This window comes from Medicago sativa, chromosome 8 (genome assembly GCF_051527215.1).
Source record: "Medicago sativa cultivar Bolivia chromosome 8, Bolivia_mono, whole genome shotgun sequence".
In the NCBI taxonomy this organism is placed as follows: Eukaryota; Viridiplantae; Streptophyta; class Magnoliopsida; order Fabales; family Fabaceae; genus Medicago; species Medicago sativa.
Window position 1 is genome coordinate 85,024,843 of NC_140756.1, and position 16,121 is coordinate 85,040,963.

Genomic DNA, 16,121 nt, shown 5'->3' on the forward strand with positions numbered 1-16,121 from the left:
TTATCTCATTAAATAAATAAAAATATTTAAAAGGGATGAAGCATAAGATGAATTTTTTGACTAAGTTATCAGGGTTAGAGGACCAACTTTGGAGGAGATATTGAAAATAATTCCCAACCTATAATAATAATAATAATTATGAAAAAGTATGAAAACCACAATGTGATTGTTCTATAGGTCCCTCAGATTATTCAACATTTGAAACAAGTTGATCGGGTGCTATGCTCTGGTTCAAAAAATAACTTATGAGTCGCAACTTTTGATAGATTTTATACAATCGAAAACTACAACATGATAATTTTAAAGAGTTTTTGAGCAATGTGAGAAGTCTATAAAGCAACCTTGACACCATATTTGAGCAATGTGAGAAGTCTATAAAGCAAACCTTGACACCATATTTGAGCAATGTGAGAAGTCTATAAAGCAAACCTTGACACCATAAACGAGGAAGAAAGAAGGCCCAAAGTGAAGCCCAAATCCAAATCGAAATATTGCAATTTGCAAGCGGGAAAATATCGGTTCATCATTGGCGCGAATTATTCGTTTTTCAGTACCACGTCATCACGACTCTAACACTACACCATACCCTAGAACCGCAACATCACACGGCTAAAAATCCCTTAAATAAATCCCCATCATGATTATTCCCTTTTCACTCTCTTACGCTTTGAAATAAAAATCTCTCTCTCGCGCTCCTCTTTCTCTCACACACTCACGAAACCCTCGATCTGAGACAAAACCATGGCTAGAACTTCCAAATCTCACGTTTCTAGCGCCTCCAATTCATCATCTTCCGAAGAAGAAGAGGTTGAGAACGTTAACGATCAGATCGAAGAAGAAGACGAGGAAGAACTCGAAGCCGTTGCTCGTTCCGCTGGCTCCGATGATGAGGATGCGCCAGATGAACCCGCCGCCGATGATGATGACGGCGTCGATGAAGAGGATGAAAATCAGGTAAAAGTTAATTCAGAATCAGCATTTTGTTAATTTCATAATTTACTTTAATATATTTTATTTTACGTATATTTATTTTTGTTTTTACAATGTTAATTGTAGGATGAAAGTGTTAATCCTGAGATTAGTAAGCGTGAGAAAGCTAGGTTAAAGGAATTGGAGCGGTTGAAGAAACAGAAGGTTCAGGAGATATTGGATGCACAAAATGCATCAATTGATGCTACTATGGTGCGTGTATTGTTATTATTATTATTATTCACTTTACTGTAATGAGTTTCTTCTTTATTTTGTTGTTAATTTGATTTTGAGATGAATTATTTGTATTGTAGAACACTAAAGGGAAAGGACGATTGAAGTATCTGTTGCAGCAAACTGAGTTGTTTGCTCATTTTGCTAAAAGTGGTCAATCTTCATCTCAGAAGAAGGCTAAGGGAAGGTACTTTCCAAAGATTAATATATATTGTGTAGCGACAATTGTCCTTTCATGTCTGTGCAAGTTATTTAACGGGTTTGGGAAATTTCTATACCCTATACTGTATCCATAAAATTGTGAAAGAAAACTTGAGTTAATTATTTGATGAATGGACAGTTTTTTCTACTTGAGTGTTTTAGATCTTCCATTGGAATTAGTTGTCTGTTTTAGTTTCCAATGCAGATAACATAGTTCAGCAAAACTTTCCTTTTCCAATTAAACTTTATGCAATTCTCACAATTATTAAATATACAAGTGAATGTATTCTGAATGCATAGAGTGTTTTAAAGCGACTTGTATATAAAGACTGTTAGAATGAGTGAGCTATGCAATTTGCTCCTCAATTTCTACTGGTGGTGGGCAAAGTTTAGACATGCAATAAACTTAAGAATTGCGATTGATCTGATACCGACTTTCTCTTGTGTCAAAGAACTTGTTTTGAAATAAATGTTGTTTGTTTTAGGGGACGCCATGCATCAAAGATTACTGAGGAAGAGGAAGATGAAGAATACCTTAAAGAAGAAGAAGGAGGGTTAGGAAATACCCGGCTGGTTACTCAACCATCATGTAAGCTATATTTTCTTTTTGTGTGTGCATTGGTGCAGTGATAAGATGGTTATCACTGCACATGCTTGTATTCATTTCTCACATTTCATTGTCTTTTTTTGGAAAATAAATGCTGGAATATCTGCTTCCTGTCATAATATTGGTTGAGAGTGCTCTGGTGTGCAAGCTATTTGTTGCGTTCTAAAAGGTTGATTTCTCATACGGGATACATGTGTTCTTGTTTGAATACATCTTGAGTTTTTGGTATTGTTTTTGGAGTTGGATGCAATGCACCAGTATATGGGATTAATCTTTACGGCTTTATGTGTACTCTTTCTATTTTCCTTTTTGGTTGATTTCTGGTTGGTTGTACAATCTACAGCTAGCCAGTTGAGATCTGATGGACAGTCTTGATTTTTTTTTTTGGGGGGCCCTCCTTTAATACTTGGATTCTTTCTGGTCATATTTGATATTCATTTTTAGTTTTGATTCATAGAAATGTGAAATTGGTTATTTATTCAACAGGTATCCAAGGGAAAATGAGGGATTACCAACTTGCTGGGCTAAATTGGCTCATACGTCTGTATGAGAATGGAATAAATGGAATTTTAGCTGATGAAATGGTAAGTTGGTAGTCTTAGAGAAGCTCATTTAAATATTCACTTGAACATAATTTCCATGTGATATGTAATACTGATGAGTTATGGGCTCGTTTTTAAAAGTCATGATGAATAAATATGTTGTTGATCTGCAGGGACTTGGCAAAACTTTACAAACTATATCTTTGCTGGGCTATCTACATGAGTTCAGAGGAATAACGGGTCCACATATGGTGGTTGCTCCAAAATCCACTCTTGGAAATTGGATGAATGAGATTCGACGCTTTTGTCCAGTTTTACGGGCTGTCAAGTTCCTCGGTAGCCCTGATGAAAGGGTAAGACTAGCTTTGATGGAGTGAATTATTTTATCAAGGGTTATTATTGGTATTGATACTTTTTATCTATTGGTTTTAAATAACTACAGAAACATATAAAAGAGGAGTTATTGGTGGCTGGAAAATTCGATGTGTGTGTGACAAGTTTTGAAATGGTAATCAAGGAGAAGCCCACTTTCCGTCGATTTAGTTGGCGTTATGTTATTATTGATGAAGCCCATCGGATAAAAAATGAGAATTCCCTCCTGTCCAAAACAATGAGGGAATATAAAACAAACTACCGACTACTTATAACTGGCACACCACTACAGGTATACCATATTATTTTCATTAAATAAATAATTTATTTGATGTTTGGTCTCTTCCTAACTTGAAAATTAACTTACCAAATTCTGTCTAATTGAATTTATAATAAACTCATGTTGCGGGGTTGATAAATTATACTTTTATTTGGGCGGTGTTGTTTAGTTTCGGAGCCTGACTTTTTAATAAGTCGTGGAGTTGATAAATTATGCTTTTATTTGGGTGTTGTTGTGTAGTTTCTGAACCTGACTATTTTATATGCTCTTCATGGACTGTAGTTGGTTGAAAAGATTTGAATGATCACCCTCCACACTTCTGTTATAAGTTCTACATAAATCTTTTTGTTTCATTTCCTTAACTTATTAACTCTTTCTTTTAGTAAATTTCCATTAGAAATAAGATTGAATAAAAGTTGTTGAACTCACCTAACGTTGATTTGGTCAAAATATTGTGTCAATATAAGCATTTTTTGCGATAGAATGTCCTTAAATATAAGACTGTTTCAAATTTGATACAGTTATTTTTTTTTTTTCCTCAATTCTTTTCCATGCTATAATACTCTGAAAAGTCAAAACTAAAAATATATTAATCATAAGCATTTTCTTCCCCTTCTCTGTGAAAGATTTTGCTCTCTTCCCCCCCTCACTTCCAAAGGTATGGCACATTGCCTTGGTTAATAGTTTTAACGCAAGGCTCTGATTCCTGTTTGAAGCAATTTAACTTTTGTAGATATTTATCTATTGAAATTAGCACCTACAAATGAAACTTAACATGACATACATGGGCTTTTGATTCCCACTTGAAGCAAAATTGTTCTTTTATGTGTGTGTGTGTGTAAATAAAACTAATAATTCTGTGTGTGGCCAGTCCATTATAGTTTTCACTAGACTGGGCTAAACATACTTCATGGATAATTTCTATGTAGTTAAATTGTGCATCTTTAGAAGGGAAGTGAAGGAAAGTTATTTATTACTTTTGTTAAATTGGTAGTATTTTATTGCTGTTTTTGCATGTTTTCCCTTCTACCCCACAAAATAAATTTAAATTTTGATTGAGTTCTGGCTTGTTTTCAATTTTGAATCTTAATTTCCCTTCTTTTGTTGTATTTGTAGTAATTATGCTAATACAATTGATTTTTTCATCTTCAATGTTGCAGAACAATCTTCATGAACTTTGGTCTCTTCTCAACTTTCTTCTGCCTGAAATTTTTAGTTCTGCTGAAACTTTTGATGAATGGTTTCAAATCTCTGGTGAAAATGACCAACAGGAGGTTGTTCAACAACTTCACAAAGTAAGAGACTCAAACCTTAGTTAATTGTTGAGTGTCTTATATAAACTTATGTTAATACGCTACTGAATAATATTTTTATCATCTGTGTATATTTCAGGTCCTCCGTCCATTTCTTCTTCGAAGGTTGAAATCAGATGTCGAGAAAGGGTTGCCACCGAAAAAGGAAACCATTCTCAAAGTAGGCATGTCCCAAATGCAGAAACAATATTATAAGGCTTTATTACAGAAGGATCTTGAGGTTGTGAATGCTGGTGGAGAACGGAAACGTCTCCTAAATATAGCAATGCAACTTCGTAAATGTTGCAATCACCCGTATCTTTTCCAAGGAGCTGAACCTGGTCCTCCCTACACAACAGGAGATCATATCATTACCAGTGCTGGTAGATTTTTATTTACACCAAGAAATTCCTGGTTGCCATTTTCAGACTGATCATTATAATGAAGTTTTTTTTTTTCCTTAAAAAAAAATAATCGACAGGCAAAATGGTTCTAATGGATAAATTACTTCCCAAGCTAAAAGAGCGGGATTCTAGGGTCCTAATATTTTCACAGGTCAGTTGATTTGATAATAAGATTCTCTTCACATCCCTTTTTTTTTTTTTTTTTTTGTGTAGCCTGGTATATGCATTTCTATCTGTGCTTAGTTTTATTTTATGATTCTTCCACAGATGACTAGGCTGCTAGATATACTTGAAGATTATTTGATGTTTCGTGGATACCAATACTGTCGCATAGATGGTAATACTGGTGGAGATGACCGCGACGCTTCCATTGAGGCTTTCAACAAACCAGGAAGCGAGAAATTTGTCTTTTTGTTGTCTACTCGAGCCGGAGGTCTTGGCATCAATCTTGCTACTGCCGATGTTGTTATTCTTTATGACAGTGACTGGTGAGTTTTTCAATTGGCTCCACAATTTTCTGATTTGTTTTTAAAAATGATATTACCCTAGCTGTTAGTTCCCAATTGATAGTTTTTAAAATTGCTGTTGGATCAGGAACCCACAAGCTGACTTGCAGGCTCAAGATCGAGCTCATAGGATTGGTCAAAAGAAAGAAGTTCAAGTTTTCAGATTTTGCACCGAGGTTTGCAATACTGTCCCATGTGTTCTGTAGCCATTTTATATGCTGGTGCTTTCCAGTTTTTATTTTCTGTTTGTGTCCATATCTTGATTATTTAATTGTACAGTATACGATTGAGGAAAAAGTTATTGAAAGGGCTTACAAAAAGCTTGCACTTGATGCTCTGGTAATTCAGCAAGGGCGATTAGCTGAGCAGAAGAGTAAGGATTTTTAGGATGAATTATTTTGTAATTTCTTTCATTTAGGACCTGAGCATTGTATGATGTAGTCTTATTGGTTTATGTATGCAGCTGTTAATAAAGATGATTTGCTCCAAATGGTTAGATTCGGTGCTGAAATGGTTTTTAGTTCCAAGGACAGTACAATTACAGATGAAGATATTGATAGAATTATCGCCAAAGGAGAGGAATCAACAGCTGAGCTTGATGCTAAGATGAAGAAATTTACCGAAGATGCAATAAAATTTAAGATGGATGAGAGTAAGCAACCTTCAAAAGTTTTGCACACAATACTTGGATTATTTTTTATTTGATAAAAATAGTTTGATATTTTCTATCAAATCTGTTGTTTGATTTTGATGCTTTAGATAATTAATTTATCATTGTTCCATGTATTCATTGATTCTTGATTCATACAAAAGTCTCTGGCTCCTGTTTTGCAATTTAATATGGCTTTTAACCTCTGTATATTGCTGTTTTTCATTTTGTAGCTGCTGATTTGCTTGATTTTGATGATGAGAAGGATGAGGACAAAGTTGATTTCAAAAAAATTGTGAGTGACAACTGGGTTGAGCCATCAAGAAGAGAAAGGAAGCGAAAGTAAACACTGTCCTCTGTACTGTTAATTAATTTAATTGTTTAATGATATATATTTTTTTTTTTCACAATCTGATGTATGGTGATTATTTTGGGGGATTGTGGTGGTTCTTACTTTAGTTACTCAGAGTCTGAATACTTCAAACAAACAATGCGCCAAGGTGCTCCTACTAAACCTAAAGAACCCCGAATTCCTAGAATGCCTCAATTGTAAGCTTCTCACCAAAAGAAATTTTTTCTTCCTAAAAAAGTTTGCTGCTTATTTTGCCTGATTATTTTTAATTGTGTTTTTCTTCAGGCATGATTTTCAGTTCTTCAACACACACAGGCTGAGTGAGCTGTATGAAAAGGAAGTTCGTTATCTAATGGTAGGTAACATAAACAGCTGATTCACATTTTTCACTTTACCTCAGTAGATGTATATGTGTTGGTATTGATTTTGTATAATAAAATTTCAGCAAGCACATCAGAAGAATCAGGTAAAAGACTCCATAGATGTTGATGAACCAGAAGGTACATAAGCACCCATACAGTTTTTCACCTAATTATTTGTATGTAAATATACAGTCAATTTAATAACGGCGTGCTTGTTGAATGTTTAGAAGTGGGAGAGCCATTGACTGCTGAAGAGTCCGAAGAAAAGGAGCACCTGCTAGAGCAGGTGAGTGAATTTGTTTTTTAACTAGGCTTTGATATAGATCTGTATATTTATTTTTAATTCTTGTATTTGGTGAACATAGGGATTTTCATCATGGAGCCGAAAAGATTTTAACACTTTCATTAGGGCATGTGAAAAGTATGGCCGAAATGATATCAAAAGTATTGCTTCTGAGATGGAAGGAAAGACAGAAGAAGAAGTTGAAAGATATGCAGAAGTTTTCAAAGAGCGATACAAGGAATTGAATGGTAAGTTGCCATGCACATGAAATGTGAATATTTTGCAGAATCCAAATGTGTATTTATATTTAGGCTTAATGGTGTGTTTCGCCCCTGCAAATAGGCGGCGTTTAAAAATTGGTCCCTGTAATCGCTAATCCTGGCATTTTACCCCTGCAATTGTTAATCATTTAAAATTTGGTCCTTTGACCAACTTAATCACTGCCACGTCACCAGATTAGCAAAAATGGCATGGGAAATGACGAAATTACCCCTGGCTTTTTTTTTTTGTTTTTTTTCCTTAAAAAAAAATTCAGTTTTTTCCCGAATTTTTTTTACGATTTTTTCCCGAAAATTTTTCAGTTTTAATTTTAACAATTTTTTTCCGAAATTTTTTTTGACTTTTAATTATTTTTTCAGATTTTTTTAATTTAAAAAAGAATTTTCAAAATTTTGGAAAAAAAATTTTTTTGAAGGAAAAAAAAAATTAGCCCAGGGGTATTTTGGTCAATTCCCATGCCATTTTTGCCAATCTGGTGACGTGGCAGTGATTAAGTTGGTCAAAGGACCAAATTTTAAATGATTAACAATTGCAGGGGTAAAATGCCAGGATTAGCGATTACAGGGACCAATTTTTAAACGCCGCCTATTTGCAGGGACTAAAGACATCATTAAGCCTTATATTTATATTTGTATTTTCTAGCAAGTTTTGTTTTTTTGTGATAAAGTCAGTTTTTACTTGTTTTTTGGCGTACAATTGTGGCTGTGAGATTTGACGGCTGTACAAATTATCTGAAATCCTTGCCCAACCCTAGGAACTTTAGTTTGCTTCATCGATGGGCCGACAACTCTGATATGTTGAGATGGACTGTATACTAGCATTTTATTGAGACAGCTACCATTCATCTACATTTTGGTTCTTTTTTAAGTGTTAGGTTTACTAATGAAACTTGGAATAAATGTATCTTAAAATATAAGGGATCTTCTGAATTATGTATTTTCATTCATTCCATGTAGATTATGATAGAATTATTAAAAACATTGAAAGAGGGGAGTCTAGAATAGCTCGGAAAGATGAGATCATGAAAGCTATTGGGAAGAAGTTGGACCGCTACAAGAATCCTTGGCTAGAGTTGAAGATACAATATGGACAAAACAAAGGGAAATTATACAATGAAGAATGTGATCGATTCATGGTGTGTATTTTATTATTTAATTTTCATTTTTGTAGTCCATTCTTATTAAAATCATTTATGCCCAGTTCATTATTATCTTGTTTTTTAACATAAAATTCTTTCATTATTTTACTGTGGTATAAACTTTGCAGATATGCATGACTCACAAGCTTGGCTATGGTAATTGGGATGAATTGAAAGCTGCATTTCGAATGTCACCGTTGTTTCGTTTTGATTGGTTTGTAAAGTCACGCACAACTCAGGAACTAACAAGGAGATGCGACACCCTCATTCGTTTGGTAGAGAAGGAAAATCAAGAATATGATGAAAGAGAGAGACAAGCTCGTAAAGAGAAGAAACTTGCCTCCAAGGTTTGTACCGAGTCCCCTTTTTTACCTAATGAGTTTCTTATTTCATATTTATATAACTGTTTTTAAATTTAAGTTCTACAAACCTTTCAGAGCACAACTCCATCAAAGCGTGTCTTGCCAAGACAGGCAGAGAGTCCATCTCTGAAGAAGCGGAAGCAGTTAACTATGGATTACTATGTTAGCTCGGTATGTTTGTTTCCAATGTATTATATATTCCATCATCTTGCTTACCTAAGTTTTGTGATTTCACTAAAACAAACTGGTATTATTGTGGCAGGGGAAGAGAAAAAAATAAATGGATGCAAGCCCTACATCCGGTAAAGGAGAGTTGTTTGTAGGCTAACTTCTGATTTTAAAGCTTGGTGATTTTGATATGGCCTTTGCAAACATGTCTATTGATTGTTGCTTCCCAAGTTCAGTCTAGGGGCTCTTACCTGCACCCGGATTTTACTTCTCACCTGCTTTTTGCCGATCTTAATCATTTTTCTCTCTCCAGTATCTGTTTGTCTAATGTAACCCTTGATAGGTTTGCTAAGAAAGATTAAGATGAAATCAAATGGCATTTTTTGTCTAAATCTAAACTGTTCGATTAAATTGCTGGTTTATTAACCGCAGGAAGTTTATTATGTACTATGGTAGTATTTTTAACTCTGGACCCTGTTATGAAGATCAAATCAATTAAACATTGGTCATGCTATTTTTGCTTGTTTTCAAAGTTGAACACTAGTATGCCAAATAAACTAATCTATGGGATATTTTGCCTAAATCAGAAAAACCAGGCTACTACTGGATGTAGAACCAAATGCGTCGATTCATTCTCGCAAATTATAATTTGAGTTTGTAGTCTATAGGATATTTAATCAATATTTATATTTAACAAACACAAGTAATATTGATAAAAAGAAAAATCAACATTTATTCTTATGAAACTCCTCTCCTCTCCCACAAATACCACCAATTTGCAAAGCTGGCAAAGTTAAATTTTTATGGCATTTTTCTTTATTTCTCAACGTGGTGCCTTTTGTTGATATATTTAATTTGTTGTGATTTTACGATGTTTTTTTAATTTTGTTTTGAATTTTTACTTGATAAATTTACTTATTCAAATATGATCGTGTTAAAAACTTAAAACAAACAATCCACAATATGAAACATAATATCATTCCATTGATGCAACAATGATTGAAGCTACGGCATGGTTGTAGTGCGGTGGATGATGGTGCTATGTGGTGTCCTAGCAAAATTATGGCAAATTCACACATGATATTTAACCGATATTAACCTTTTGCCAAAATTATCCAGATCCATGAGCAATCCATCTATAATTAAAAAAATATAATAATTACCAGTAACAAGCACTAGTTTATCCTTAATGATGTTGATGGGAGGAAAGAAGAGTTTGATGGGAGGAAAGAAGAGTGACAACTTAGAAATGGTTGTTAATTTGTTTGCAAATCAGTGGTAATTTTTTTTTGTCAGGTAGCCTAGTGGCTAGAATTCACCGTGAATAAGTGGGGTGTCCGGGGTTCGAACCCCGGCCCTTGTACATAATAATGCATCCTACCAACTGAGCTATGCTCACGAGACAAATCAGTGGTAATTTTACAAAGGAGCTTATTAATTTTTTTAATAATAATTAATTGTGTTTATGAAACATAAATATTGATTGAGTACGAAAAGGAATCTTAGATAATGTGAAAATGGTTAAAAAGACGAGGTCACATGATTAATAATAAACTTAAATCTAATTTTTTTTTTTTGGTCAGGTAGCCTAGTGGCTAGAATTCACAATAAGTGGGGTGTCCGAGGTTCGAACCCCGACCTCTGTATATAATAATGCATTGTCCTATCAACTAAGCTAGTTCACCGGACAAACTTAAATCTAATCTATTAGATCAAGATAAAATAAAAGGTGATGACGTGAGTTACTCTCGGAGGTAATATATACTTATCTTTTTGCGTATGTAGACACATTTTTTTTAATTATTTTCCGACGGTTTGCCTATTATATCAATATTTTACTCTATTATGTAACACTGTATTCAATAGGTGCATTATTAATTGTATCCAAATTGGTTTTATTAGGCGAATGTCACTAAGATAGTAATTTTTTGTTTTTGTTGACAAAGTGTCTGAAGTCTGAAATCTGTACTTAATTAGTTGGTATCACTATCAACCATTTTTTGCTGCTTCACTCGACTTATCTAATCAATCAAATAAACCACACAGGTCAATAACTGTATTTCATAAGTTCTGCTTTTATGTGCGTTTATTTGGTTATTGCGTCTCCTTAGGATTTAGAAGATACTTCTAACGTTCTTAATTATAAGTAAAAGTGTAAATTTAAAACGGGTCAAAGAAAGTTTATCTAATTTGGATCAAATGTATTACCTTTCTTTAACCACTTTTTGCTTACTATTATTGCGGTAATAGTATACTCAACCTTTTTGTGTGTGTATATAAATCGAAAAAATAAGACTTAGATGATATAAGATCTGTTTGGAAAGACATGTTTTGCCTTATAGTTTGTACTAGTTTGTAAGCTTATTTGACAAAAATAGATCTGTTAGAAACCATAACTATCTCACAAACTTATAACTTATTTTTACTAGTTTATAGCGGATTCCAATAAGCTAACTCAAGTAGTTTATAACTTAAAACTTATCATTATTTATCTCCATTTTATCCCCACAATCTTAATTATTTTTTTTAAATATTAATTAAATATATCATTTTTATGTCATTTCATATTTATAAACTAGTTTAACCACTAATTTTATCAAACACTACAATTTCAATCAATTAACTTATCTGCTATTAACTATAAGTTAATTTATCAGTTATACACTATAAACTCAGCCACTATAAGCTAACTTATCAGCTATTCACTGTTGTTTACCAAACAAAGCCATATTATAAATTGGACAATAGTATGACATAAAAAAAAACCAACTCCAACATATTTTCACGTCTAAAAACTATGATTTCTTTTATGTAAGAATAGTAACATAGAAAATCAATCACAAGTCGGAAAAAAAAAGTAAAATAAAAAATATATTGGTCACTCATATATTTAAATATTTAGTGGTGTAGTTTATTATCCGCTTATATTCGATTCATGTGTAATTTCCATGTACACATAAATTCTTTAAAAACAAATTTGTCACAAAATTGTATTATCGAATATCAAAGTGCAAACGAATCGCAGATATTAGCAATTATGCGTGAGATGATGACTCAAACCCGCAATAGTATTTGGTCACACACACATAAATTCTTGCATGGACACAAATATAAATGCATAGTATTTGGTCACACACACATCAAAAACCTTTTTCTCAAAAGACTAAATCATTTTATTATCAAGTTCTTTTTTATTATTAGAAAAAATATTTCTATGTGTGTGTGTCTAAACACTGTACATTTACATTTGTGACCATGATAGACTTTCTCCCCGCAATATAGGCATGAAAAATCTTTGTGGTGTTGGCTTTTCATCCCCTTTTCTTTTTGTTTTGTTATTGTTTGTATGCTCTTCGAGTATTTCTTGTACTCATTGCTACACTTGTATCTCTTTCTCTATTTCTCTATCTGCCATTCAAAAATAAAAGCTAGAAGAAAAATTTAAAATATGTTCTTCACTTAATAATTTATTAACAAGTATGTATTTTGTTGCAAGGTCTTTATTTTGAGTCAAAATTTGGTGGCTTAAAAAGGTTTTGGCTTGAGGCACAAAGCACACATGGGAAAAATATTTCCCTTGCTGCCTTGTAATATGAATCTTATAAATCCTTAGTTCATATGCGAGTATCAATGTTGATTTCACACACTCTACTACGTGACGATTCCATTCAAATTTCCTGACATACACTACTTCTCTTTGTCATGAATTTTCTTTAATTAACTGAATGAAGTAATATATTTAGAGTTTGGGTCTAAGATGCTCATTTCCCATGTTGAAATTTCATTCTTATCACTCAATCATCATAGATCTTTTCAATTTGGGTGATGAGTCAGTTCTGGTCATGTATGTAAGAGCATCCACAATTTCACCAATAAGAGGTCTTTCAGAAGCTTGTGTTTGCACACACATTGCCGCAATAGCAACTGCTTGTTTCAGTCCCCCCATTGGACAACGACCTTGAAGTAGAGGGTCAACCAATTTGATAAAGTTCTTACGGTTTTTAAGAACACTTTTTACCTGCACATAGATATACAAGACAATGAGAAGTTCATTTAATACATGCCGAGAATCTTAAAATATTTATGTCCAAACCATTACACAAAAACCCTAAACTTTACACAAAACATGACCAAACACATATTTGAAATGATTTATTTCCATAAACTTTTTAGGATGGTTTACAAAAACACTTTGTACGAAAATAAGTTGTTTACCAAACTGAGCTCAAGTGAGGAACTTACCCATTCAACTAGACTGCGCTCTCCTTGTGGACGTGTATTATCAAGAGCCCTGCGTCCTGAGATAAGTTCGAGCATGACCACTCCATAGCTATACACATCAGATTTTATAGTTAGTTGTCCGGTCATAAGATATTCAGGGGCACAATAACCATATGTTCCCACTACTTGTGTGGAAACATGAGTCATATCACCAATTGGTCCAAGTTTTGCGAACCCAAAATCTGATAACTTGGCATGATAATTTTCACCGAGAAGGACGTTGGATGACTTTAAGTCTCTATATATCACAGGGGGATTTGCCTTATGCATATATTCCAACCCCTTTGCTATTCCCAATGCTATATTCATCCTCGTGTTCCAATCTAGTGGCTTCCTATGAGGAGGAAGATCTGAAAGGAATTTCAAAAGTGATCAGAAGATTGAAATCATAGATGGATAATAATTCTAATAAAGAAAAAATTTCCGTTCAACAAAATTTTGACTTATTTTATTTCTCTTCTCCTAAAAATAAGTTAAGTCGAGCAACATTTTATAAAAAATATCTTTTACGTATTTTTTTGTGGAAAAAAATATTTTTTGTATACTAGACATAATAAACTTTTCAAATATTCGTTGAGAGTATCTTTCAATTTTTTTTTGTTGAGAGTAGTTTTTCGACTAAAGTAGGATACTTTCAAGAATTTACCTATTTTTTTTTATTATTTAACATAGATTCTTCCATTTTATAAAAAAAAACTTTTAAGCTAAATTATAACAATAATTATCAAATAGCCTTTTTTTTTTTAATCTGCAAATATTATTAAGCAAGGTTAGCACAATGCGCACTACACCCGCAAAGGAGGAAAAAGAGTACAAATGAGTAGACTCTTACTTTTAGCTTTAGTTTTTAAAGGCTTATAATACCAAAACAAGTCCGACCAAAGAAAGCCTCATGTAACTTTCGCAACAACTTTCGTAAATGATCAATGAATGAATATATGAGGTGTCAAATCTCATTTAACCACTAACAAATTTTTTTTTTTTAAGAAACCACTAACATAACTTTATTAATCATGATTAACCATATTTTTCAGGTGTCGAATATTTATATATAAATTTGAACCATAACAATTCAAGAAACAATAAGTTTCTAAAAAAGGAAAGAGAGTGCAATCTGACCATGTAAATGCTCGTCCAAAGACCCCAATGGCATATACTCATAAACAAGTAGACGTTGATTGCCATCAGCACAATAACCAACCAAGTTCACAAGATGTTTGTGATTTAAGAGGTTGAGCATTAGGACCTCCACCAAAAATTCTCGATCTCCTTGACCACCTTTATGGTTAAGCTGTTTCACAGCAACTACCTGTTGCACAAACATCAGTTTTCATCAACACATGTTTAAAATGTACAATGTTAATGAAATGAAAAATTGACCACTACATATAGTTTGTGTTTGGATGAACTAGCATTTGCAAAAACCAAAATCTTTGTAACAGCTATTACAACTTACGTTTTTAGGGTTCTCAAGGTAACCTTTGTATACAGGCCCAAAGCCCCCTTCACCTATAAAACATTCGGGCGCAAAATTATTGGTTGCGGCTTTGAGCTCTTGTAAGGTAAATGTATGTGCACGCGGATTGGTTTCTGCCTCATCACGCGTCTTAGGACCCGATACACTCTCCAATTCCGCCTTAGGACTCGAGGAACTCAGCAATTTTGATCTCTCTACGCAAATGATAAAGTATTAGTATTATTAAAGCATGATAAAGCAGAAAACATATATATTAAAGAAATTAGAGAGAATGAATAGTATGTAGAGAAGGCAATGCCAAGAAGCTCATAAGGATTAAGGAGCAAAGCCATAACCATAAATAATTTATAATACTTCAAAAGAGCTTGTTTGTAAAACACGTTACCAATTATCTTAAAATAAAACAACCTAATGGGTAATGACAAGGGGAAATAATCTGATATTGAAAAATTACATGTTGCACAGCATCACAAGTTAAAAATGCGACCCTGACAGTTTTAATTTACTTAAGAGTTTAATTTTGATATATTTATAAAAAAATATTATACTTTCAACAAATCAAAGACAATCATATGTGATTTTAGAAGTAATTATAATTAAAGTCAAACACTTTTAATTATCTGACTGTTATGATTTATATATTGGCAGTGTAAAAATATTTTACGCCAACATTTGACGCAATATATGAATTAAATCATTTAAAAATCTCAATTGTTCAGGATAGGTGCATAAATACTCTGCATAGAACTTATTTTAAAAAAAAAAAACTGCATAGAATGTTAGGCATTTTGATTCATTTGAACAAACTTAATATTTCAGGGGATGAGACATTTTTCAATTACATTTTTATGGACACAAACCCATCTCTGTAAAAATTAAACAATTTCGAAATTTGATTAGCCAAAACATTGAATATTTCTCTAAATGCAAATAAATATCCTATCACATTTGCTTGCATGCATCTCACAATTGTTGTTATAAATGTAGCTAAATGCATCTTTTAATAAGAAATAAATTCAATAAAATGAAGCTAATAGATATAGATATCCCCTACCCTATCAAATGATTTCACAACTAAGCCGTGGGGGCACAATCTGAGACGCATTATATCAAATGAATCAAGAATTTCAATTTTATTGATGATAGAAGAAAATGTAGAAAGAAAGAAAGATACCTGAGGTAACCTTTCTGGAGTAAACATGAGATGTTTCTTTGTTGATAGGTACAAAACAATGAAAGCAACCCATATTATCAAATTCAATGATATACCTCTCAATCATTAATCATTATTGAGAAACCACCTCGTCGGAGAAGCAGATCAACCAATCTAAGAAAATTGACCAAATGTAAGAACGATAACAAT

The 16,121-nt window shown here is 33.0% G+C and overlaps 2 protein-coding genes across 2 annotated transcripts; one reads left to right on the forward strand and one right to left on the reverse strand.

The window, feature by feature from the left end:
* The first annotated feature begins 654 nt into the window (after positions 1-654).
* Positions 655-9,514, forward strand: LOC146902526 (ISWI chromatin-remodeling complex ATPase CHR17-like). The gene is made up of 24 exons (XM_085733513.1): positions 655-954; positions 1,057-1,182; positions 1,284-1,390; positions 1,890-1,993; positions 2,498-2,595; positions 2,727-2,906; positions 2,996-3,217; positions 4,366-4,500; positions 4,598-4,880; positions 4,979-5,052; positions 5,169-5,389; positions 5,496-5,583; positions 5,687-5,780; positions 5,871-6,059; positions 6,290-6,398; positions 6,516-6,605; positions 6,694-6,763; positions 6,854-6,908; positions 6,998-7,056; positions 7,136-7,301; positions 8,289-8,467; positions 8,599-8,817; positions 8,908-9,003; positions 9,095-9,514. Exons 1-24 carry the CDS (start codon positions 742-744, stop codon positions 9,110-9,112), a joined length of 3,195 nt encoding a protein of 1,064 aa, XP_085589639.1. The 5' UTR covers positions 655-741; the 3' UTR covers positions 9,113-9,514.
* Positions 9,515-12,690: 3,176 nt separating this feature from the next.
* On the reverse strand, positions 12,691-16,121 carry LOC146902527 (serine/threonine-protein kinase PBL27-like). Its single transcript, XM_085733514.1, has 5 exons — positions 15,933-16,121; positions 14,738-14,952; positions 14,401-14,590; positions 13,243-13,631; positions 12,691-13,018 (listed from the first exon to the last, which is right to left on the reverse strand). Exons 1-5 carry the CDS (start codon positions 16,036-16,038, stop codon positions 12,791-12,793), a joined length of 1,128 nt encoding a protein of 375 aa, XP_085589640.1. The 5' UTR covers positions 16,039-16,121; the 3' UTR covers positions 12,691-12,790.